Consider the following 26,877-nt stretch of genomic DNA (forward strand, 5'->3'; position numbering starts at 1 on the left):
GACGCCTGCAGACGACGCCTACCGACGCGCAGGGGTACTGCTACGCAAAAGTTTCCGGATCCAGACGGACGCCTGGGGATATTCTAAGGTAAGGAATCTAATACTAACTACTGTTTCTTACAGATATATCGTTACCGAAGGTAAGTAACTTGTTCATCTGTCTCTTTTCAGAGTGCCGGTTATTAAGGCCTTTATGGAAGGACTCAAGTTATTTATTCCTCCAAGACTTCCACATGCCCCAGTGTGGAATCTTAATATTGTTCTTACCAGACTAATGGGTCCACCCTTTGAGCCATTGCATAAATGTGAACTGCAATTTCTCTTTTGGAAAGTTGCTTTCCTCATCGCTATCACATCACTGAGGACAGTGGGTGAGCTTCAGGCACTAACCATAGAAGAACCATTCTTACAAAGAAGTTCTTCGTACTAATACTGAATTTCTACTCAAAGTAGTTTCTACTTTCCACACTAACCAATCTGTTGAGTTGCCTGTGTTCTTTCCTCAACCATATTCTGTGGCAAAACGTTATCTACACACCTTAGATGTTAAACGAGCATTACTCTATTACATAGAAAGGACAAAACCCTTTCATAAAACTAAACAACTCTTTGTTGCTTTTGCGTCACCTCTCGAAGGCAATCCCATTTCTAAATCTGGTATTGCACAGTGGATAGTCAAATGTATTCAAACATGCTATGCAAAAGCAAAAAAAGGACTTCACCAATTCCCCCTAGAGCGCATTTCACTGGTAAACTTGGGGCTTCTATGGCTTTCTTAGGAAACCTTCCCATAGCTGACCGCTGTAAAGCTGCAACATGGTCTACACCTCACACATTCACAAAACACTATTGTGCCGATGTATTAGTAAACCAACAAGCTAGGGTAGGCCAGGCAGTTCTTCGTACACTCTTTCAAACAACTGCAACAGCTACAGGTTAGCCACTGCTTTGGGAGATTACTGCTGTATAGTCTATGTAAAGCATGTGATCTACAGCTCACATGCCTCAAATGGAAAATGCTAGTTACCCAGTATGCATCTGTTCTTGGCATGTAGAGCTGTAGATTCACATGCGCCCACCCACCTCCCCTTGTACCTATATCTGTAATAGTAATATCTTAGATACATACACATGGACATCTCTATTCTACTCTTACTAACTCCTTTCTCACCCTCTGCGGGGAAAAAATCTAACAATGGAGTCGATGCCCTAGCCATTATCACCGAAAGGAGGAGTCACCTACCTTGTGCCTTAATAAGACGTCTTCGAAGAAAAACAAAGTGCAAACATCAGGACACAACACTAGATGGCAGACTTATGCAAAGCATGTGAATATACAGCTCTACATGCCTGGAACAGATGCATACTTGGTAAGTAGCATTTTCCTTTGTGAGAATGATGTGTGAAAGAGTGAAATATGATGATGGTAAGAATTTTTTGAGCGGGTCTACAATGGACTGGTAGAATAGATGTATTGTATTCTTCAGATATTGACTGTCACTGAGAGCCTCAACAGTAATTTTTATAGGATGTTGACATAAATATTCCATGTGATTCTGTTAAAATTTGTTTAAGCTGAATGCCATCGCTATCCAATCCTCTTTGCCAGTGGAACGCTTGCCAAATGCATGTTCCTTTTTCTTACTGACTGTGTAGCAAGCGGATGGAGACTACCTCTGGCCGCAGAGTTCTCTGCATCGGGGTACAAAGAGGCGTACACTTCCTCCGAGCTTTATGGATGACAGTAGCCCGAAGAAGACGATGACAATGCGGCGGAGGGACAACTGTGGTATGGGTGTCTCACGATACTCTGGTGAAGGACTGTCTCCCTCCAAGCGGAAGCGAATATCTGTGAGAAATGATGACAACAGTGACCTTGCTTTTTGCGAGTGAGTACATGAGTACAGGTTGTCATTTTTAAAGGGATGGGTGCTGTGTGGGAACTTTTTCAGAAGTCCCAGGGCAGACAGGGTTTACTGTGCTCAAATTGTAAATATGAAAGCTCTTGCCCACTGCTCTCCTGGGCTTTACCCGACTATTTATCCTAATATGGGCACCAAGTAGCACTTGACCCTCAGTGTAGCGATGTTATACAGATCTGAAAGAGACACGTTTGTGACCGATTCCTTACCTTAGAATATCCCCAGGCGTCAGACTGGGTCCGGAAAGTTTTTGCTTAGCAGTACCCTTGCACGTCAGTAGGTGGCGTCCTGCGGCTCCACATCAGTCACTGGCGTCGTCAGCGCCGAGATGACATCACGGAGAGTACTTAGGCGCCACCCATGCGTGCTGACGTCAGTTCTGTTCTTTCTTTTTCCGCGCCAGTAAGCGCAGATCCCGATTGAGCTCGTACATTGGTCACTTTTTGACCGCTATTTAGAGGCTTTTGTCTCCCCACTTTTTTCTCCTGGTGCACGTAGGGATGCCCGGCATTAAGTCTTGTGGGGCCTGTCGCCGAAATATGTCGGTGGCAGACCCCCACGATGTTTGCCTCTACTTCCTGGAGACCGATCAGGACTCCCGGGACTGCCGTGACTGTCGTGCCATGGCCCCCCAAGGCCTTGCGGGAGCGGCACCCGAATTTGCTGGAGGCCCAGCATTCGTCATGTCGCCGCTCCGGGTCTAGGGGTCGTTCCCGGGACCGGAGCCGTCTCTCCTTTGGATTCCGGTAAGCGTCGCCATCAAAAGAAGTCGAAGAAGTGTGTTTGCTCTCCGACATCCCCCCGTCGCTCCTCGGAGGCCGACGAGGGGGACAGGGGCCTCGCCCCTGCAGCACCTCTGGAGCCTGGGAGTCCCGCGGCCTACCTGCCATACCCGGGTCCGTCGGCGACTCCCGAACAAATGCAAGAGTTCCCTGCTGTCTTGGACCGCCTTTACAGGCCTCGGTCTCTGGCCGGCGCGCCTTCGGGCCCCGCGGTCCCGTGTCCAGATCCTGTTGGCCCGGCAGCGCCACCACTGGCTCCAGCCCCTGAGCCACAGGATCTTGCGCCGCAGGCTCCAGCCCCACGAGGTGCAGCATTGCCGGCCTCGGCTCCAGCCCTGGCGCCAGCCCTCGGCTCCGGCCCGTCCGCACCGCACTGGGTACCGTTTATCTCAACTTTGCCCCGGTTCCCGGACCATTTTGTTCCGACCTGGGTTCCACATTGGGCGCTGGTCTGGTCCCGGCCGATGCTGTTCCCGAATCCGTTTGTCCCCTCTCTGGCTCCGGCTCTACTGCCGCGACCGGCCTCCTCTACGCCAGAGGCAGACGACGACTGAGAAGGGTCCGAGGACCCGCTTGCTCGGAATGTGACTCCGAACAAGATTGGGTGGACGACTTGGAGGATGCAGGCGACCTCAATGTCTCCTCTGACCCGGGGTTCGCCTCTCCCCCACCTACGATGGAGGAGGGTGCCCCCTAACACAATGGTGCTCCGTCGTGCTGCTGAGGCCCTCAACCTTGACCTCCCCACAGTGGCCCTCAAGACCAACCTCCTCACCGAGGTGCTCCAGACAGCGTCTACTTCGTCGGAGCCGCTGCTTCTCTTTAATGACACCCTTACTGAGGTCCCTTTGGGCACTTGGTCGAGGCCAGCCACGGGTGGATAAGAACGTCGCCAGACGCCACCGGCCGGCACCCAGTGACCCCGCATTCTTGACCACTCACCCTACGCCTGAGAGCCTGGTTATTCAGGCCTCGACGTCGCAGAGTGCTTTTCCCATGGCCCCGCCTCATAAGGACTCTAAAAGGCTGGACCAGTTTGGGAAGCGGTTGTTCTCTTCGGCCAGCCTCTGGCTGCGGTCGGTGAACACCGCCTGCTTGTTGAGCCACTACTCAAACGCAGTGTGGGATGCTGTTGCTCAGATGTTGCCTCAGTGTCCTGAGGAGGTGCAGGCTGCCCTTTCTCAGGCGATTGCTGAGGGTAAGGATACGGCTAAGTTCACCATTCGGTGTGGGTTGGACACCGCCGTCTCATTGGGCATGCCTTTTGATGGCATCCGCCAGTTTGGCGACAAGGCTGACAGTGCACTGGAGCGCTTTAAGTACTCGCGGGCTGCGGCCAAGTCCTTGGGTCTTTCTACTAGGAACCTGGCCACTTCTGGTTTTTGTTCCTTTCGTGGCCAGGGGAGAGGCACCCAGGCACGCCCTTCCACCAGGCCTGTGCAGAACCAAACTCAGCGCGGCCGTGGTCGCGGTTTCCGCAGGGGAGGGGCGGGGAACCAGCGTGCGGGCCCATCTACCTCCACCCCTGCTGCTTATTCCTTCAAACCTTCCTCATCTGAGGTTCGGGGAGCACCACACGCCGGTTGGTGGCAGGATCCACCACCACCTCCCCCACTGGCGCGAGATTACATCAGACAAGTGGGTGATGCAGATAATCTGCCAAGGTTACTCCCTTCCCTTTCAGTCCTCCCCTCCAGCCATGCCACCACAGTGCCACCCTATGTCGGGAGATTATTTGGATCTTCTCCGACAGGATGTCACGGCCCTCCTGGCCAAGGGGGCCATTGAGTGCGTTCCTGGGCCAGAAGTAGCGAGTGGTTGTTATTCCCACTACTTTCTGGTCCCCAAGAAGGACAAAGGGGGTCTGCATCCTATCTTGGACCTCCGGGATGTCAATCGCTTCGTCCGGAAGGAGAAGTTCAAGATGCTGACCTTGGCTCAGGTCTTGGCTGCCCTCGACCCTGGAGACTGGATGGTAGCATTATTTTCACATCCCCATCCTGCCGGCCCACCGGCGTTACCTGCAGTTCATGGTAGGCCAGGAGCATTTTCAGTTTACCATGCTCCCCTTCGGCCTTACCAGTGCCCCTCAGTTGTTCACGAAAGTGATGGCAGTGGTCGCAGCTCATCTGCGCAGGTCAGGGTATCAGTCTTCCCCTACCTAGATGACTGGTTGTTGAAGGCGGGCTCGCCCCAGGCAGTCGTCACCCATCTTCAGACTACAGCCGACCTCCTGCACTTAATGGGGTTCTCCATCAACGTGCCGAAGTCGCACCCGAGTCCCTCTCAAAAGCTCCCCTTCATCAGAGCGGTTCTGGATTCGACGCAGTTTCGGGTCTATCCTCCCGAGCAGCGAGTCCGGGATATTCAGGCTATGATTCCGATCCTTCCAACTCTTTCCCGGGTTTCAGTCAGAATGACCCTCCGGCTCTTGGGCCTGATGGCCTCCTCCATCCTGTTAGTGCAATATGCCAGATGGCATATGCGGGCTCTGCAGTGGGACCTGAAGTTCCCAGTGGGCACAGCATCAGGGCAACCTGTCCGATCATGTCCAGATCTCGGAGGGCACTGCACGACATTTGAAGTGGTGGCTCACGAATCGCGATTGGGTCAATGGCAGATCCCTCTCCCTTCCCCAACCGGAGCACACAGTAGTGACGGATGCGTCCCTCCTGGGATGGGGAGGCCACTTGTGAGAGGCAGAGATCAGAGGCCTCTGGTCTCCGGCGGAGTTCCAGCTCCATATCAACCTTCTGGAGCTGCGGGCGATCTGACTTGCACTGAAGGCATTCCTTCCCTCTGTCCGGGGAAGTGTAGTACAGGTGTTCACGGACAACACCACCGTCCTGTGGTATTGCAATAAACAGGGCGGGTGGGGTCCAGGACCCTATGTCAGGAGGCTCTGCGCCTCTGGACATGGCTGGAACATCAAGGTATTACCTAGGTGGTTCAACACCTGGCAGGTTCTCTGAACCCCGGGGCAGGCGAACTCAGCTGCCGGTGCTTGATGGATCACGAATGGCGTCTGAACTCGGACGTGGCTCAAGTTCTTTTTCAGCAGTGGGGAGATCTATTCGCCACCGAAGAGAATGCGCAATGTCATCAGTTCTGCGCTTTGGAATTTCCATGGCGGCACTCGCTCTGCAACGCTTTTCGTTGCGAATGGAGTTGCGGTCTGTTGTACGCCTTTCCGCCTATACCACTTCTGCGCAGAGTGCTGAAGAAGATCAGGCGAGACCGGGCCCAAGTCATTCTTGTGGCTCCGGACTGGGCTCGAAGAGTATGGTATCCTCAGTATGAGCATCGATCATCGATCCCCGATCCATCTGCCTCTTCTGGAGGATCTTCTGTCGCAGCAGATGAGGTCGGTCCTTCACCCGAACCTGTCCAGCCTCCACCTCAATGCGTGGAGATGGAGCGGCGACAGTTGACTGCTTTCAACCTTCCTCCTAAAGTCTGGCAGCCAGGCGTGCCTCTACTAAAACGGGATACGCCTGCCGATGGAACACGTTTGTGGCTTGGTGCACAGCAAAAGCTGTGGATCCCCTTTCTGCCCCTCTTTCTGAGGTTCTTCTGTTTCTTCTGTCTTTGGCCCAGCAGGGCTCTGCTCTGGGCACTATCAAAGGTTATCTTTCTGCCATCTCCGCCTTTCTGAGGCTTCCTGATCAGCCTTCTCTTTTTAAGTCCCCGGTTGTTAACCGTTTCCTCAAAGGCATTACACACAAGTTTCCACACATGCCTTTCATAATGCCTCAGTGGGACTTGATTCTTGTCATGACTTACCTGATGTGTGCTCCCTCTGAGCCCCTACATAACTGTCCCTTACGTCTTCTCACCTTAAAGACGGCTTTCCTGGTAGCTATCACTTCTGCCAGAAGAGTGAGTGAGCTCCAGGCTTTCTTCTAAACCTCCTTTTCTCTCTGTTCAAAGGGACAAGGTGGTTTTAAGGACCCGTCCTTCTTTCTTGCCAAAGGTTGTCACGCCTTTCCACATCGGGCAGACCATCACTTTGCCCACTTTCTTTCCGCCTACGCATTCTTCCAGGGAAGAGGAGAGGCTCCACCGTCTGGACCCAAAACGTGCGCTTGCTTTCTATCTGCAGCATACACAACAGTTCCGGGTGGATGATCAACTCTTTGTTTGGTACGTGGGCCCCAAAAAAGATCGGGCTGTGCACAAACGGACCATTTCACGGTGGGCCGTTCTGTGCATTAAAGCATGCTACTCCTTGGCCAAGAAGGAGCCTCCTGTGGGGCAAGGTGCCCATTAGACCAGGGCAACTGCAGCCACTACTGCCTTGGGACGCGGCGTTCCCTTGCAGGACATTTGTCAGGCAGCTACGTGGGCGTCGCTGCACACGTTTAAAAGCACTACTACATTGACAGTCCGGTCCGGAGAGATGGCTTCTTTTGCCGTTCTGTGCTCCATGACTTTCTCGTGTAATCCTGTTCACAGACCCACCTCCCGGGTTGTTATTGCTGGGGTATCTATTCTAAGGTAAGGAATCTATCACTAACGTGTCTCAGATGCACAAGTTACTACTTCTGTAACGATATATCTGTAAGAGATATTAGTTAGTTATAGATTCCTTACCGCCCCACCCATCGTCCCCGTTCTGTGGACTGATTACTAGGGTTAAGGTCATCCCTTTCAGGGCCCTTGTGTCATGCACCAATGGTCAGTATCTTGCATGGCCCTGCGTTCCTGGCGCAGAAAGTTGTGTACAGAACTGACGTCAGCGTGCAGGGGTGGCGCCTAAGTACTCTCCGTGACGTCATCCCGGCGCTTGCGACAGCAGTGACGGACGCGGAGCCGCAGGACGCCACCTACTGACGCGCAGGGGTACTGCTAAGCAGAAACTTTCCGGATCCAGTCTGACGCCTGGGGATATTCTAAGGTAAGGAATCTATCACTAACTAAATGTCTCTTACAGATATATCATTACACAAGTAGTAACTTGTGCTTCAATTCCTACCCAGGGACGTAGTATGGTGTTAGAGACTCAGACCTCAGTAAAATACTGTACAGAAAAAAGTCAGAGGATGCTGTTATGGTATAAAATTGGAAAGGTAATTCCTTATAGCAGCTAAGATCAGATAATACCACTAAAATGCTTCTGTGAGTGCATATCCCAACATGTGCTCTCACAGGGGGAAAGGTTGATAGACTTTGGGTTCCCCATCCAGCCCTCCTGAAAGTTTGATTATTGATTAATGCATAATGAGTCACAATTACAGTTGTTCCCACAGTGTATTTTCTTTGCACTCTAGGTCATTGTTCAGCTTGTGCATTTTAAACATGCTGCTGTTAGTCGGATGCAGGGGTGGCACCTGTTTGAGGTGGCGTCTTCCAAGTGGCCACCAAGTAGAATCGCTCTGCCTCTGCACCACCCCAGGTAACACTCTCATGGCCTCCAGTGTGCACTCCTCCGGTGAAAGGGAGCTGAGCAATGTGGCCATTGGAGCAGAAGGAAGCTGCATTCTACCTACGATTATGTGCTTCTCTGCTAGCGGTGACCTTTCTCGGGCCCTGGCAAAAACCCATCACCTTAACAAAGATAAGAGCCCACACTGGAAAGTGTTACGAGTTCTGACGATGGCTGACGTTTTCACCGCTCAGAGTAGCTTCTGAAGGCACTTTGCTTACTTCTGAGATGACCTCCATCTTCGGTCATGAAGTTCTCAGCACCAAGTGGTCACAGGCGCTGCGTCTGTCCTGCGAAGAGGCTGCAGGATGCAGTTGTCGCGTGACTGTTTATTTATCTGAGCCACACTGGCTTCTCGATTACACTGCAGGACCTCCACGGTCTCATAGTCTCACTACTTGGCCGGGCAGTTCTGATCATCTCTCGGTTGCGCGGTCAACTTTCCAGTTTTTTCCTGCCTTAGCTTTTCTCAGTCTTGTTCTTTTCTAGGAAGGATCTTGCTTTTTCAAGGGCACATCCAGAAACCCTCACCAACAGTCTGTCCTTTCCTTCCTTCAAGGCATAGCAAAGTTAACTCTTTTCCTGGCAGGTTGCAGAAATTCTAGTTCCCCATTTCCTCACCTGGTAAAGGGTAGTTGGAATTTGAGAGCCCAACCCTGTACCACAGAAAGGTTTCTCTGTCTCCACTGGTGTGGGACTTTGGATTCTGGTGTAGAGAAATCTTGGCACCCAGGCCCGTAAATTATGCTCCATGCCTATATTAATTATGCAGACAATTCGTGAATTGCACAAGTCCACTCTGATACCAAATTCGGAGAGTTCCTGACTTATGCTTTTTCCTCCCAGGCTCATCTGTCGTTGCCTCTGACTCAGTGTGAGCAGAATGATAAGGTGGAAGTCCGAGTCTTTTGTCGTGGGAGACTCGAAGCTAAGGCACAGAAAAGGGATTCTGAATACTTCTAACTGCAGATTCTTCACATTTAGAACATTCCTCAGGGGATCCAGGACTGTGAAGTGAAGCTGTATGTCCCCAAAGACCAGAATAGGTTATAGACCTGGGTATCATTCTCCCTCCAAGTCGAGGGCCTGGATTAATTCCCATTCTTGAGGCTGCTCCCACAACAGGCCCTCTTTATGGTAATCCTGTAAATCTGAAGCCAAGAAGAAACATAAGATGTTGAAGCAAAGCTATACTCCTCCCCCACTTTCTGTAAAGAAGTCAGGTGGGTGTCAAGGTGCCAACAAACTTGCTCCCGATCCTCACTCGACGAGTTGATTCCACAATTGATTCTGCTGCGCCTGGTATTCCTTGTGCCCTTGGTAACTCCACAGCAGGTCGAGACCTTTAACTCCTTAACTGCTTAGGCTCACCCCCCCCCCCCCCCCCCCTCCCACGAGTGCTAAGCCCCTGGTGGGCTATTATGGGGTAGTTTGTGTTTAGGCCTCCATGACTTTTTTTCTGCATAAGGTATCTATGCCAAATGTATGTCCTTTTTCCCAGCATCCTGAGGATTTTAAAGGTACCTGGGGTATGTGGATTCCCCTGGATGGGCCTAGGAAAAAAGGCAAAATATAGCTTTTTTTGGAAGGTAAAATAAGAAAAAAGTGATCCGCAAAAAAATCAACAAACGTTTGCGGTGCTAAAGTCACTATTATCCCAACTTGCAGAGCTGAATCAAAAAAATCAGTTTGGGCATTTTTCAAAGAAGCAGCCCATTTCTCCTGTTCTTTGTGTTTTAAACCTAGTCCCAGTTGGTAGTAGAAACCAGTGTGAAACACATGGGTGATCCTGGAAAGCTTAGTTAGACAACCTTCAAAAATTCAGCAAGGGGTCATTTGTGTAAATCTCTCGAGGTTTTCCCAGAAAAACTGTTGAAATACAAAAATATTGAAAATGAGGAGGGAAAACTGACATTTGTTTTCATCTGTAACTTTTTGTCACGATGGCTGATTCACAAATGCTATAAATCATTACGTCTGCTCGACCTTTCTGGTTGCGAAGGTGTTTGTGGGTTGTCCAAGAACCCAAGGTACCAGGAGCTAACAACTGAGCAGTACCTTAGAATAGATTTTCATTATGTACTGACTATAGAACAATTCATATTGTGAAATATGTAAACTGAAAAATGGGTATCAAGGAAACCTAATTACTTCTGACATGGGCACCAGATAGGAAGTTTAGGAGCAGTGGTTATTTGTACATCTCTGAATTTGTGAGTACCCATAGTTGCATGTGATTCAGTGGTCATTTTTCAAAATGTCTTCTTTCTTACAAACTGGCTTACATTTGGAAGGCACAAATGCAGGGAAATCCAATAGGTAATAAAACACATTCTACTATTCTAAGCTCCCACATGTCATGTGATAAAAATGATACCTCATTTGTGTAGGTAGGCCTAGTGCGCCTGACAGGAAATGGGTGTAGGAAGGTGGAATCTGACTATATGGTTACCCCAACTTTTTTCCTGGTGTTTTTATGGTTTTCGACTTAGTCTGGGGCCCTGAATAGCAGGGTCCCAGGCCAACTATCTGCTTTCTCTATAAAATGGACTCCATGTACTTTAGGTACATACCAGATTGGTTTCTAGGTCACCCTTGTGAGCCCCTTTATAGTGTACCATAGGTACCCAGGGCATAGGTACACCCTAGGCCTACCAGGGGCTGCGGCATGTATTGTGCTACCCCTGGTTTGCCTTCCAAACTGACACCACAGGTCTGTTCACACAGCCTGGGTAAGGTGGTGTAATCACCCCTTACTTAGATGTAGTATACCTATATCTACCTTTTATATATAGACACATATACACCTATAAGCCACTCCTATGGTAGGCCTCGACAATCCTGGAGGCAGAGTGCTTGGTTTTATGTGAGATGGTGCCCTAGCATGATCTGAGCCCCTCTGCAGCTTTCGGAACCATCAGTCTAACTGTGCCTGCCTCAAGTCTGCCCTGGAAGGTCCCCCTGTCCCAAGAAACTCAACCTGTTCAGGTTCAAGCTCTTCTAGGACAGTTCCTTCTGGGATCTACTGGGAGGTCTGAACTAACTACAACCCTTTTGAGGCCAGTTACCCCCCCCCAGGAGAAATTAACAACTGCCATACTGTGATTGGTAGTGACATTGCTAGCATTGGTCACTAGGTAGTCTGAAGCTAGCATGATCTGGTCAGGATCCACAAATGTTGGTGTCACCATAGTTACACTGGCACATGTGTCCCTGTAGGCCTGAGCCATTATTCCATTGATTAAAGGTGTTTGCCTGTATTTTCCCAGAGTACTAGGACTTACAGTAGGGGTCATATCCATGTCCCCAGTACAAACAAGAACTGCCTGAGTAGGCATTCTGACAAAGTCAGAACCCACCTCAGTTCCCAGGGTTAACCCAACTATAGCCTTGGGAGGTAGACTACCACTACTAACTGTACTAGGGGGTGCAGGTGTCTTAGGGACAGTAGTGGTAGGAGTTTGGCCTTTCTTGGTGCACTCACTAAACCAGTGAGTTTTACTTTTACAGTATTGGCACCATGGTTTCTTAGGACCATCATTCTTCTTCTTTTGGGAATTTTGGGACCCACCCTCCTTAGGTTGTTGGGGCCCTGTTGAAGACTTCTGGTCATTTTGCTTATTCTCATTATTACCCTTCTGGTCTGCTTTCTTCTGGCCACCACCCTGGTTCTGCTGCTTGACCCTGGTTCTGACCCATCTGTCTGCCTTCTTTCCCAATTCTTGGGGAGAGGTCAGATCTGAGTCAATCAGGTGCTGATGCAACAACTGGTTCTGACAATTATTTAAGATTTGCTCTCTCATAATTAGATTATACAATCCTGTGTAATCAGTAACTTTACTTCCCAGTAACCAGCCTTCCAAAGCCTTAGTGGCACAATCAACAAAATCAGTCCAATCCTGAGCCTGAGCTTTCTGGGTGTCTCTGAACATCAACCTGTACTGTTCAGTTGTTAAGCCAAAGCCATCAATCAGTGCAGTTTTCAGGACTTGGTAATCATTAGCATCCTCATATCTAACAGTGAGGAGCTTATCTCTACCTTTGCCTTCAAAGGAGAGCCACATAATAGCTGCCCACTGACTCTGGGGTACCTGCTGTACTTTGCAGGCCCTCTCCAAAGCAGTTATCCACTTGTGGATATCATCTCCTGTGTTATAGGAGGGCACTATTTTACTCAGGTGTCTATTGTCAAAACGCCTGTCTTTATCCTTAGGGATATTGCTGCCACCAGTGGGTGTTAACCCACTCAACTGTTGCTCTCTAGCAAAGGCAAGTTTCTCCTTGGCAAGGGCAAGTTCTTCCCTTTGAATCCTCAGATTAACTTCCCTCATCTTTGCTTCATGCTCTCTCCTCTGAGGAGAAGTCATCCTCCTCTGAGCAGATGCATGAGAGTGCACAGATCTATTGGAGTCCCTAGAATGAGATCTATCTCTTCTGACCCCCTGGTTAGGCCTGCTAGTGAATGGCACTGGGGCTCCTCCAGTTCGTTCCCTATGTAGGTCTAAGTTGGCCCTTGTAAGTCTGCTGACTAAAGGTTGGCCATTGTCTGCCTCATCCTCAGATAAGTCCCCTTCCTCTCTACCATCTACATTTTCTGTTTCAGGGAGGTTGGAGTCTGGATCACCTCGTTCACCTTCTAAGGGGGGCATGCTCCCATCTGGATTAGAGGGGCCTGTGTTAGAAGCCCTTCTAGCATCATATGTCTCTAAGAGACCTAACAGAAAGGGAGTGGTAGGGTTAGAACCCTGTTTCAATTCCCTGGAGGTACACACTTGTCTCATCTCCTGGAAACTGAGTGCTGCATATCTGGAAAGGACCTGCGGAGGGTCACTAACCACTAGGGGAGTCTCTGAAGTCTCTCCATGGGTAGACATGCTTTCTAGTGAGGTGTAAGTGATGCACCTACCTACACTATGGGTTTTCCTACTGATCCCTTGCAAAGAGTTGTAGTCAGGGTGTGCTAGGCCCTTTCTACTACAACAGCTGGTTCAGTAGAACTCAGAGTATTTCTAAGCTTGTTATATGTACCTATGGTACCTTATGTGATCTTTCAAATGATATTTCAAGATTATATGTGGTAAAAACAACAGCAAGCTCAAATCCCAACCGCTGCACACCAATGTGAGAAGTTGGCCTGATATATGATGTTCACTAGTTCTAGTGACCACCTTGTATCAGTCCAAACAACCCTTATGGTGATTGGTTGTAAGTCAACCTTATAGACCAGCTATCCTAATGGTAGCATGGACAAAGCAGTCTTAGGCTAAACTCTTTTGGCATGTGAAGCCAGCTGTTTTACCACAATATAACCCCTTGAATACCAGATGAAAGGACACCACACGGGTTGTTATGAAAATAAGCAATATATTTATTAATAACGAACACCTCTGAACTCTTTATGAGATCAGAGGGCTAAGCACATGACAATCTCTTAGGAAAAATACGATAAGTTGCACAAAATAACAATGGTGCCCTAGGGGCACAGCAAACCATATACTAAGTAAATGGCTTAAGGAAATCGATAGAAGGAATGGAGCTGCCCAGAGGCTGTAGGACCGCTGGGACCGCGCTATCCTAACTTTAGGTAAGTAATAGGAGGCCCACGGGACGCGGGTGCAGAGTGTGAACTCACACGCGGGATGCGTAACATCTATGGACAGTACAGTTCAAGAAAAAGGTAAGTACGGACAATCCTGACTGGTTAGGACTAAAACGACTGTGAATCTAGACACTAGGAGAGTCAAGCTACCCTTGAGCACCGAAATGCTCTTGTTACCTCACCCACGGGCTGCGGGTGCATAGGTGCGAAGTCGTGTCGGGTTTCTGCGTTGAAGTCTATGGAGCCTGAAAGAAAAGATGCTGCAGGCGACCAGGAGGAAGATGTCCGGTGTGATCCAAGGGTGGATCAGAGATGCTGAAGACCTGAAAGCAGAGGGGACAATGTTCAAAGTCACTAGCCAGTGACTGGAGTGGAACCAGGAAGGAACCAGATGTCGTCGTCGCGATCAGGTGAAGAGTGGACGCTTGGCTCTGCAGCCACGTGGACCAGGAGGAGTCTTCGACGACCAGGATGGAGGCACGAGCTGTCCCACGCAGGCTCTCGCTGTCGGCGGTGTCTGTTCCGGATTCGGGGTCAACAGGCCTTGGCAAAGGCAACCCAAGCGGTGAGTGAAAAAGGCGTCTGGTGCGGACTAGGAGAGTCCGGGGTGCTCCTCTTTTGGAAGGGAGCAAGGGCCAGTCTGGAGCAACCAGACCAGCAATGTAGTTTTCAAAGATCGTCGTCTAGGAGGTCACTAGCCAGCCGGCAAGTGACCAGACAACGCGTCGAGCAGCAAACAAGTAGAAGGGCCCCACGCAGATCTCGTGGAAGCTGGAGGGCTGATCTTCGGTGCAGGGGCTGCTCGGGGCTGGGGCTTCTCAATCCCCAAAGCACTTGGTCGAGTTTACCTCGGGAGTCGTGCTGGAAGCGAAGTGCTGTTCCTTTCAAGATGGCCGGTCCCATGTGTCTCGTCGCACCCACGGATCTCAGCTGTGCTGCAGATGTGAGTTGAGGTCGGAGAGGTCTGGGAATCCGGGTCTCGTCGGGCTCTGAAGTCTGGATCCTCGAGGGAAGACGACAAAGGGAAGCCGCTGGACGCTTGATGGTGCCTGCAGTTGCAGGGTGGACACTCCTTGGCCACAAGGGAGATTCTTCAGTCTTCTGTGGAGCAGAACGTCGAAGTCCAGAGTTTCTTCTTGTAAAAGTTGTTCAGGATAATCTAATTTGGAATGGGACCAGCTCCTACCTTTATCCTGCTAAAGGGGGCTGTACTACGACTAGGTCCCTCCTATGGGTGGGACCAGGAAGGGGGGTGGTTACACCCCCTATCCTTTGTCCGGTTTCGCGCCAGAGCTTGGGGCAGGGATGCCCCAGCAACTGGTTTGAGCCGGTGTATGCACAGGGCACCTTGTGTGCCCCAGGCATGTCTCATTCCTTTCAGGCCTGTCCTACCCTATACACAAAATCCTGTCTGGGGTGGTGCTAGCACCTCCCAAGGCAGGAAACCCTTTGTCCAAGCCTCCCTCGCTGGAAGGACTCCCAGCAGCAGGAGGTCAGACTTGTGTCTGTGGTGGCAGCATCCATTTTGTGATGCCAAGGCTCGAGTTAACTTTAACCGGGGTTCACAGTTACATACATGTCGTGTCCCTCTAGAAGGGTGGAATGCTACCCCCGTCGCCAGAATTGGCGAGGGGGTAGTATTCCAATTCGTATGACACCTTACTCGACATGTTTTGATAATGTTATACCAGAGTTAGCATTCAACCGCGAGGATCATAATGCACTTAAGAGTATATGGTATAGCGTTATCATGGAACAGCTATTAGGACTTGGTTCCGCAAGCTGCAGACGGGCTCAGCTCATGCCAGAGCACCATCTGACATAATTCCAAGCACTCTGCCTTCAGGATTGATAAGGCCTGCTATAGGAGTGACTGATAGGAATATGTGTCCATTTTGGGGTTAGATATAGGTAACTATATCTACAGCAAAGGGTGATTACACCACCTTGCCCCAGCTGTCTTAGCAACCAGTTGTGTCAGTTTTAGATGGCCAGCCAGGGGTGGCATAATACATGCTTCAGCCCCTGGTAGGCCCTGGGTACACTTATGCCCTGGGTACCTATGGTACACTGTACAGGGACGGATAAGGTGGCCCAGTACCAATTGGTAAATGCACCTAAAGTACATGATGTCAATTTAGAGAGAGAACAGCTAGGCTGTGGGTCTGATTAGCAGGCCCACAGCCAGGAAAAGTCGTAAACCACTGAAGCAAAAAGCAAAAATCTGGGGTGACCATAGGATTGCAGACCCCACTCTCCTACATAACCCCCCCCCCAAACTTAGGGACATTAAACTAACCTTGACCAGGTGAGTCTTCCTGTTCTAAGTGGAAATACCTGGAGAGACCATCTGCATTGCCATGGCCAGTCCCTGGTCTGTGCTCCACTGTAAAGTCCATCCCCTGTAGGGAGATGGACCACCTAAGAAGTTTAGGGTTTTCACCCTTCATCTGATTTAGCCATAAGAGGGGCTTATGGTCGGTCTGAATCTTGAAGTGAGTTCCAAACAAGTATGGCCTCAACTTCTTCAGGGCCCAAACCACAGCAAAGGCCTCCCTCTCAATAGCTGACCAACGTTTCTCTCTAGGGGTCAGCCTTCTACTTATAAAAGCAATGGGCTGGTCATGACCATCAATATTCAGTTGAGATAGAACAGCTCCCACACCCAACTCAGATGCATCTGTTTGGACAATGAATGTTTTGGAGTAGTCAGGACTCTTGAGAATAGGTGCAGTACACATGGCCTGCTTCACGTCATCGAATGCCTTCTGACAGCTAACTGTCCACTGAACTTTCTTTGGCATTTTCTTGCTTGTCAAGTCATTAAGTGGTGTCACAATGGACCCATAATTTTTGACAAACTTCCTATAGTAACCAGACAGGCCCAAGAAAGCTCTGACCTGTGTCTGGGTGGTTGGAGGAGCCCAGTCCTTTATGGCCTGTATCTTGCTCTCCAAGGGTTGAACCTGGCCTCCACCTACAAGGTGGCCCAGGTACACAACCTGACTCTGCCCTATCTGGCACTTGGTCGCCTTGATAGTGAGGCCTGCCTTTTGCAGGGCCTCCAAAACTTTCCTCAGGTGATCCTCCCAGGTGGAGCTAAAGACAGCAATATCATCTAGATATGCTGCACAAAAGTCATCCAACCCAGTGAGAACTTGGTTCACCAACCTTTGAAAAGTGGCAGGTGCATTTTTCAAACCAAAGGGCATCACCACAAATTGGTAATGACCTCCTGGGGTAGAAAATGCTGTTTTGGCCTTGGCATCCTCAGCTAACCTGATCTGCCAATAACCAGCTGTTAGGTCAAATGTACTCAAGAAAGTTGCAGAAGCCAACTTGTCTATAAGTTTATCTGCCCTAGGTATTGGATGGGCATCTGTCTTAGTGACAGCATTGAGACCCCTGTAGTCTACGCAAAACCTCATCTCTCTCTTACCATCCTGGGTGTGAGGTTTTGGCACTAGAACTACAGGACTAGCCCAAGGGCTCTCTGAGGGTTCAATGACTCCCAATTACAACATCTTTTGAACTTCTTTCTATATGCAGTCCCTGACGTGGTCAGGTTGCCTGTAGATTTTACTCTTGACAGGCAGACTGTCACCAGTGTCCACCTCATGGGTGCACCAGTTTCTCTGACTGGGTGTCAGTGAGAACATTTGCCTAAAGGATTGAAGAACCTGTTTACAATCCTTTTGTTGATGCTCAGAGAGGCTGTCAGAAAAGACTACACCATCAACTGACCCATCATCAGGGTTCTGAGTGAGCAGGTCTGGGAGAGGGTCACTCTCTTCCTCCTGTCCCTCATCTGTTGCCATGAGCAAGCCCATGTTTTCCCTGTCGACAAATGCCTTGAGCCTGTTAACATGAAGCACCCTGTGGGGGCTCCTGGGACTTCCAAGGTCCACCATGTAGGTGACCTCTCCCTTCTGCTCAATAATGGTATGGGGTCCAGACCATCTGTCTTGGAGAGCTGCTGGGGCCACTGGCTCCAACACCCACACCTTCTGTCCTGCATGATAAACAGTTAGGACAGCCTTTTGGTCATGCCAAGCTTTTTGACGTTCTTGGCTGGTCTCAAGGTTTTTGGATGCCTTCTCCATGTACTCTGCCATCCTGGAGCGGAGACCAAGTACATAGTCCACTATGTCAAGTTTAGGCTTTTTGAGAGGTAACTCCCATCCTTCCTTTACAAGACACAGGGGTCCTCTTACAGGATGCCCAAACAGAAGCTCAAAAGGGCTGTAGCCAACCCCCTTCTGTGGGACCTCTCTGTAATCAAACAGGAGGCAGGGTAAAAGGATGCCCCATCTTCGCCTAAGCTTTTCAGGTAACCCTTTTATCATCCCTTTTAGGGTCTTATTGAATCTCTCAACAAGCCCATTGTACTGTGGGTGATAGGGTGTGGTAAATTTGTAATTTACACCACACTCCTTCCACATTGCAGTCAAGTATCCTGACATGAAGTTTGCACCTCTGTCAGAGACAACCTCCTTAGGAAACCCCACTCTGGAGAAAACGCCAAGCAGGGCCCTGGCCACAACAGGAGCTGTAGTGGTCCTAAGGGGAATAGCTTCTGGATACCTGGTGGCATGATCCACTACCACCAGTATAAATCTGTGCCCAGATGCTGTTGGGGGGTCCATTGGTCCAACAATGTCTATCCCCACTCTCTCAAATGGTACCCCCACCACAGGTAGTGGTATAAGGGGGGGCCTTTGTTGTGCCACCTGATTTGCCACTGGCTTGACAGGTGACACATGAGAGACAAAACTCTTTAGTGTCTTCAGACATATTAGGCCAGTGAAAGTGTGGGGCAAGCCTGTCCCAAGTCTTGTTCTGGCCTAAGTGACCTGCAAGGGGAATCTCATGGGCTAAGGTGAGAAGGAAACCTCTAAGAGACAAGGGGATGACCAGCCTCCTGGTAGCACCAGGTTTGGGGTCTCTTGCCTCAGAGTATAGGAGTCCATCATCCCAATATACCTTGTGGGCACCTGTAGCATTCCCTGCAGCCTCAGCAGCAGCCTGCTGTCTTGAGGGGTTCAAGGGAGGAACAGTCTAACTGTGCCTGCCTCAAGTCTGCCCTGGAAGGTCCCCCTGTCCCAAGAAACTCAACCTGTTCAGGTTCAAGCTCCTCTATGACAGTTCCTTCTGGGATCTACTGGGAGGTCTGAACTAACTACAACCCTTTTGAGGCCAGTTACCCCTCCCCAGGAGAAATTAACAACTGCCATACTGTGATTGGTAGTGACATTGCTAGCATTGGTCACTAGGTAGTCTAAATCTAGCATGATCTGGTCAGGATCCACAAATGTTGGTGTCACCATAGTTACACTGGCACATGTGTCCCTGTAGGCCTGAGCCATTTTTCCATTGATTAAAGGTGTTTGCTTGTATTTGCCCAGAGTACTAGGACTTACAGTAGGGGTCATATCCATGTCCCCAGTACAAACAAGAACTGCCTGAGTAGGCATTCTGACAAAGTCAGAACCCACCTCAGTTCCCAGGGTTAACCCAACTATAGCCTTGGGAGGTGCACTACCACTACTAACTACTAGAGGGTGCAGGTGTCTTAGGGACAGTAGTGGTAGGAGTTTGGCCTTTCTTGGTGCACTCACTAAACCAGTGAGTTTTACTTTTACAGTATTGGCACCATGGTTTCTTAGGACCATCATTCTTCTTCTTTTGGGAATTTTGGGACCCACCCTCCTTAGGTTGTTGGGGCCCTGTTGAAGACTTCTGGTCATTTTGCTTATTCTCATTATTACCCTTCTGGTCTGCTTTCTTCTGGCCACCACCCTGGTTCTGCTGCTTGACCCTGGTTCGGACCCATCTGTCTGCCTTCTTTCCCAATTCTTGGGGAGAGGTCAGATCTGAGTCAATCAGGTGCTGATGCAACAACTGGTTCTGACAATTATTTAAGATTTGCTCTCTCATAATTAGATTATACAATCCTGTGTAATCAGTAACTTTACTTCCCAGTAACCAGCCTTCCAAAGCCTTAGTGGCACAATCAACAAAATCAGTCCAATCCTGAGCCTGAGCTTTCTGGGTGTCTCTGGACATCAACCTGTACTGTTCAGTTGTTAAGCCAAAGCCATCAATCAGTGCAGTTTTCAGGACTTGGTAATCATTAGCATCCTCATATCTAACAGTGAGGAACTTATCTCTACCTTTGCCTTCAAAGGAGAGCCACATAATAGCTGCCCACTGACTCTGGGGTACCTGCTGTACTTTGCAGGCCCTCTCCAAAGCAGTTATCCACTTGTGGATATCATCTCCTGTCTTATAGAGGGCACTATTTTACTCAGGTGTCTATTGTCAAAACTCCTGTGTTTATCATTAGGGATATTGCTGCCACCAGTGGGTGTTAACCCACTTAACTGTTGCTCTCTAGCAAATGCAAGTTTCTCCTTGGCAAGGGCAAGTTCTTCCCTTTGAATCCTCAGATTAACTTTCCTCATCTTTGCTTCATGCTCTCTCCTCTGAAGGGAAGTCATTGTCCTTAGGGATATTGCTGCCACCAGTGGGTGTTAACCCACTCAACTGTTGCTCTCTAGCAAAGGCAAGTTTCTCCTTGGCAAGGGCAAGTTCTTCCCTTTGAATCCTCAGATTAACTTCCCTCATCTTTGCTTCATGCTCTCTCCTCTGAGGGGAAGTCATCCTCCTCTGAGCAGATGCATGAGAGTGCACAGATCTATTGGAGTCCCTAGAATGAGATCTATCTCTTCTGACCCCCTGGTTAGGCCTGCTAGTGGATGGCACTGGGGCTCCTCCAGTTCCTTCCCTATGTAGGTCTAAGTTGGCCCTTGTAAGTCTGCTGACTAAAGGTTGGCCATTGTCTGCCTCATCCTCAGATAAGTCCCCTTTCTCTCTACCATCTACATTTTCTGTTTCAGGGAGGTTGAAGTCTGGATCACCTCGTTCACATTCTAAGGGGGGCATGCTCCCATCTGGATTAGGGGGGCATGTGTTAGAAGCCCTTCTAGCATCATATGTCTCTAAGAGACCTAACAGAAAGGGAGTGGTAGGGTTAGAACCCTGTTTCAATTTCCTGGAGGTACACAATTGTCTCATCTCCTGGAAACTGAGTGCTGCATATCTGGAAAGGACCTGTGGAGGGTCACTAACCACTAGGGGAGTCTCTGAAGTCTCTCCATGGGTAGACATGCTTTCTAGTGATGCACCTACCTACACTATGGGTTTTCCTACTGATCCCTTGCTAAGAGTTGTAGTCAGGGTGTGCTAGGCCCTTTCTACTACAACAGCTGGTTCAGTAGAACTCAGAGTATTTCTAAGCTTGTTATATGTACCTATGGTACCTTATGTGATCTTTCAAATGATATTTCAAGATTATATGTGGTAAAAACAACAGCAAGCTCAAATCCCAACTGCTGCACACCAATGTGAGAAGTTGGCCTGATATATGATGTTCACTAGTTCTAGTGACCACCTTGTATCAGTCCAAACAACCCTTATGGTGATTGGTTGTAAGTCAACCTTATAGACCAGCTATGCTAATGGTAGCATGGACAAAGCAGTCTTAGGCTAAATTCTTTTGGCATGTGAAGCCAGCTGTTTTACCACAATATAACCCCTTGAATACCAGATGAAAGGACACCACACAGGTTGTTATGAAAATAAACAATATATTTATTAATAACAAACACCTCTGAACTCTTTATGAGATCAGAGGGCTAAGCACATGACAATCTCTTAGGAAAAATACGATAAGTTGCACAAAATAACAATGGTGCCCTAGGGGCACGGCAAACCATATACTAAGTAAATGGGTTAAGGAAATCAATAGAAGGAATGGAGCTGTCCAGAGGCTGTAGGACCGCTGGGACCGCGCTATCCTAACTTTAGGTAAGTAATAGGAGGCCCACGGAACGCGGGTGCAGAGTGTGAACTCACACGCGGGATGCGTAACAACGTCTATGGACAGTACAGTTCAAGAAAAAGGTAAGTACGGACAATCCTGACTGGTTCGGACTAAAACGACTGTGAATCTAGACACTAGGAGAGTCAAGCTACCCTTGAGCACCGAAATGCTCTTGTTACCTCACCCACGGGCTGCGGGTGCATAGGTGCGAAGTCGTGTCGGGTTTCTGCGTTGAAGTCTATGGAGCCTGAAAGAAAAGATGCTGCAGGCGACCAGGAGGAAGATGTCCGGTGTGATCCAAGGGTGGATCAGAGATGCTGAAGACCTGAAAGCAGAGGGGACAATGTTCAAAGTCACTAGCCAGTGACTGGAGTGGAACCAGGAAGGAACCAGATGTCGTCGTCGCGATCAGGTGAAGAGTGGACGCTTGACTCTGCAGCCACGTGGACCAGGAGGCGTCTTTGACGACCAGGATGGAGGCACGAGCTGTCCCACGCAGGCTCTCGCTGTTGGCGGTGTGTGTTCCGGATTCGGCGTCAACAGGCCTTGGCAAAGGCAACCCACGCGGTGAGTGAAAAAGGCGTCTGGTGCGGACTAGGAGAGTCCGGGGTGCTCCTCTTTTGGAAGGGAGCAAGGGCCAGTCTGGAGCAACCAGACCAGCAGTGTAGTTTTCAAGGATCGTCGTCTAGGAGGTCACTAGCCAGCCGGCAAGTGACCAGACAACGCGTCGAGCAGCAAACAAGTAGAAGGGCCCCACGCAGATCTCGTGGAAGCTGGAGGGCTGATCTTCCGTGCAGGGGCTGCTCGGTGCTGGGGCTTCTCAATCCCCGAAGCACTTGGTCGAGTTTACCTCGGGAGTCGTGCTGGAAGCGAAGTGCAGTTCCTTTCAAGATGGCCGGTCCCATGTGTCTCGTCGCACCCACGGATCTCCGCTGTGCTGCAGATGTAAGTTGAGGTCGGAGAGGTCTGGGAATCCGGGTCTCGTCGGGCTCTGAAGTCTGGATCCTCGAGGGAAGACGACAAAGTGAAGCCGCTGGACGCTTGATGGTGCCTGCAGTTGCAGGGTGGACACTCCTTGCCCACAAGGGAGATTCTTCAGTCTTCTGTGGAGCAGAATGTCGAAGTCCAGAGTTTCTTCTTGTAAAAGTTGTTCAGGATAATCTAATTTGGAATGGGACCAGCTCCTACCTTTATCCTGCTAAAGGGGGCTGTACTACGACTACGTCCCTCCTATGGGTGGGACCAGGAAGGGGGGTGGTTACAACCCCTATCCTTTTTCCGGTTTTGCGCCAGAGCTGGGGCAGGGATGCCCCAGCAACTGGTTTGAGCCGGTGTATGCACAGGGCACCTTGTGTGCCCCAGGCATGTCTCATTCCTTTCAGGCCTGTCCTACCCTATACACAAAATCCTGTCTTGGGTGGTGCTAGCACCTCCCAAGGCAGGAAACACTTTGTCCAAGCCTCCCTCGCTGGAAGGACTCCCAGCAGCAGGAGGTCAGACTTGTGTCTGTGGTGGCAGCATCCATTTTGTGATGCCAAGGCTTGAGTTAACTTTAACCGGGGTTCACAGTTACATACATGTTGTGTCCCTCTAGAAGGGTGGAATGCTACCCCCGTCGCCAGAATTGGCGAGGGGGTAGTATTCCAATTCGTATGACACCTTACTCGACATGTTTTGATAATGTTATACCAGAGTTAGCATTCAACCGCGAGGATCATAATGCACTTAAGAGTATATGGTATAGCGTTATCATGGAACAACTATTAGGAATTCGTTCCGCAAGCTGCAGACGGGCTCAGCTCATGCCAGAGCACCATCTCACATAATTTCAAGCACTCTGCCTTCAGGATTGATAAGGCCTGCCATAGGAGTGACTGATAGGAATATATGTGTTCATTTTGGGGTTAGATATAGGTAACTATATCTACAGCAAAGGGTGATTACACCACCTTGCCCCAGCTGTCTTAGCAGCCAGTTGTGTCAGTTTTAGATGGCCAGCCAGGGGTGGCATAATACATGCTTCAGCCCCTGGTAGGCCCTGGTACACTTATGCCCTGGGTACCTAAGGTACACTGTACAGGGACTGATAAGGTGGCCCAGTACCAATTGGTAAATAAACCTAAAGTACATGGAGGTCAATTTAGAGAGAGAACAGCTAGGCTGTGGGTCTGATTAGCAGGCCCACAGCCAGGGAAAGTCGTAAACCAGTGAAGCAAAAAGCAAAAATCTGGGGTGACCATAGGATAGCAGACCCCACTCTCCTACAACCTGGTCTAGACCAGCCACGGGGGTTCCCATGGATAAGAATGTAGCCAGGCGCCACCACCCAGCTCCGGGTGACCCTGCTTTTCTGTCCACTCACCCAACCCCGGAGAGCCTGGTCATCCAGGCCTCCACTTCCCAAAGCTCATCCCCTACCGTTCCGCCGGATAAGGAATCCAAGAAGCTGGAACAGTTTGGCAAGAAACTGTTTTCATCTGCCAGCTTAGGGCTGCGGTCGGTGAACACCGCATGCCTCTTGGCCCGCTATTCGCACGCTGTGTGGGACACGGTTGCGCAGGTGCTGCCTCAGTGTCCGGAGGAGGTTCAGACAGTTCTTTCCCAGGTTTATGCTGAGGGGAAAGATGCAGCAAAGTTCGCCATCAGGTGTGGACTGGACACTGCGGACTCACTGGGTAGGGCGATTTCCAAAACAGTGGCCCTCTGTCGCCACGCTTGTTTGCGGTCCACTTGTTTCTTAGGGGATGTTCAAAGTTTTCTTATGGACATGCCCTTTGATGGTACTCGCCTGTGTGGAGATAAGACAGATAGTGCCCTGGAGTGTTTTAAGAACTCCCAGGCTACGGTCAAGTCCTTAGGTCTCTCCACCAGGCCCCCGGCACGTCTGCTTTTAGTTCCTAAAGGGGCGCCCCAACACATTTGGTTAGCCAGAAGCCTGCGCAGAACCAACCTCAGCGCGGCCGCGGACGTGGTTTCCGTCGCGGCGGGACAGGAGGCCAGCGTGCGAGTCAGTCCACCTCCGCTCCCGCAGCATCTGCCTCAAAGCCTTCCTAGTCCGAGCTTTAGGGTGCACCTCATGCCGGTGGGCAGCACCTTCCCCACTGGCGCTCCATTACCTCGGACAAGTCGTCCGAAGGGGCTACTCCGTCCCCTTAGAGACTGCCCCTCTAGCCATGCCATCTCAGTTCCACCGCATATTGGGGACCATTTTGCGCTTCTCCAGCAGGAAGCCCTGGCCCTCTTGGCCACAGGGGCCATAGAGCGCCTTCCTGGGCCAGAAGTAGACCGTGGTTGTTATTCCCACTACTTTCTGGTCCCCAAGAAGGAGAAAGGGGGCCTGCGCTCCATCTTGGACCTCAGGAATGTCAACCCCTTCCTCCGGAAGGAGAAGTTCAAGATGTTGACTCTGGCTCAAGTCTTGGCTGCCCTCGACCCTGGAGACTGGATGGTAGCGTTGGACTTGCAGGACGCATATTTTCATATCTTAGTCCTGCCGGCCCACCGTCGTTACCTGCGATTCACGGTAGGGAAGGAGCTTTTTCAGTTTACCGTGCTCCCCTTTGGCCTTACCAGCGCCCCTCGGGTGTTCACAAAAGTGATGGCGGTGGTCGCAGCTCATCTGCGCAGATCAAGGGTTCCAGTCTTCCCCTATCTTGACGACTGGTTGATGAAGGCAGGCTCTCCCCAGGCAGTCGTCTCCCACCTCCAGACTACGGCCGACCTCCTACATTTGCTGGGGTTCTCCATTAACGTGCCTAAGTCGCACCTGAGTTCCTCTCAGAAGCTCCCCTTCATCGGGCGGTTCTGGATTTGACGCAGTTTCGGGTTTATCCTCCCAAGCAGTGAGTCTGGGATATTCAGGCTATGATTCCGATCTTTCAGCCTCTATCCCGGGTTTCAGTCAAGATGACCCTCCGGCTCCTAGGCCTAATGGCCTCCTGCATCCTGCTAGTGCAACATACCAGATGACATATGCGGGCTCTGCAGTGGGATCTGAAGTTCCAGTGGGCACAGCATCAGGACAACCTATCCAATCACGTCCAGATCTCTGAGGGCACTGCACGACAATTGCAGTGGTGGCTCACAAATCACGATTGGGTCAATGGCAGATCCCTCTACCTTCCCCAACCGGAGCACACAGTGGTGACGGATGCATCCCTTCTGGGATGGGGCGGCCACATGGGAGAGGCAGAGATGAGAGGCCTCTTGTCTCTGGCGGAGTTCCGGCTCCATATCAACCTTTGGAGCTTCTGGCGATCTGACTTGCGCTGAAAGCATTCCCGCCCGATGTCTGGGGAGGTGTAGGGCAGGTTTTCACGGACAACACCACCGCCATATGGTACTGCAACATACAGGGTGGGGTGGGGTCGTGGACCCTATGTCAGGAGGCTCTCCGCCTCTGGACATGGCTGGAACATCAAGGCATCACCTTGGTGGTTCAACACCTGGCAGGTTCTCTGAACTCCAGGGCAGACGAACTCAGCCGCCTGTGCATGTTGGATCACGAATGGCGTCTGAACTCGGACGTGGCGCAAGGTCTCTTTCTGCAGTGGGGAAGCCTTGGTTAGATCTATTCACCACCGAAGAGATCGCGCAATGTCATCAGTTCTGCGCGTTGGAATTTCCAAGGCCGTACTCGCTCAGTGATGCTTTTCGTCACGAGTGGAGCCGCAGTCTGTTGTACGCCTTTCTGCCTATACCACTTCTGCCCAGAGTGCTGAAGAAGATTCAGCAAGACCGGTCCCAAGTCATCCTTGTGGCTCTGGATTAGGCACAAAGATACTGGTATCCCGAGCTACTCAGCATGGCGATCGATACCCCGATCCGACTGCCTCTTCGGGAGGATCTTCTGTCGCAGCAGCAGGGGACGGTCCAGCCTCCACCTTCATGCGCGGAGATTGAGCGGCGACAGTTGACAGATTTAGACCTTTCTTCCGAAGTCTGTGATATTATTCTGGCATCCAGGCGTCCCTCCAGTAAGACAGTATACACCTGCAGGTGGAACAAATTTGTGGCATGGTGCACAGCAAAGGCTGTGTATCCCCTTTCTGCCCCTCTTTCCGAGGTCCTTCTGTTCCTTCTCTCTTTGGCCCAGCAGGGCTCTGCTCTGGGCACTATCAAAGGTTACCTCTCTGCCATTTCCGCCTTTCTACAGCTTCCAGATCAGCCTTCTCTTTTTAAGTCCCCTGTTCTTAATCACTTCATAAAAGGCATTACACACACGTTTCCTCCCGTGCCTTTCATAATGCCTCAATGGGACTTAA

The 26,877-nt window shown here is 50.3% G+C and overlaps 1 protein-coding gene across 11 annotated transcripts in view; it reads left to right on the forward strand.

The window, feature by feature from the left end:
- The window catches only part of BAZ2A (bromodomain adjacent to zinc finger domain 2A), a 1,342,005-nt gene that overhangs the window by 1,155,690 nt on the left and 159,438 nt on the right, over nt 1–26,877 (forward strand). For all 11 annotated transcript variants that reach the window (XM_078689111.1, XM_078689116.1, XM_078689113.1 and 8 more), the window contains one exon: nt 1,657–1,889. In XM_078689111.1, the coding sequence (XP_078545237.1) occupies nt 1,657–1,889 (233 nt within the window). The remainder of the gene's footprint in view (nt 1–1,656; nt 1,890–26,877) is intronic.

The sequence above is a fragment of the Lissotriton helveticus genome, chromosome 1_1 (assembly GCF_964261635.1).
Source record: "Lissotriton helveticus chromosome 1_1, aLisHel1.1, whole genome shotgun sequence".
Lineage (NCBI taxonomy): Eukaryota > Metazoa > Chordata > Amphibia > Caudata > Salamandridae > Lissotriton > Lissotriton helveticus.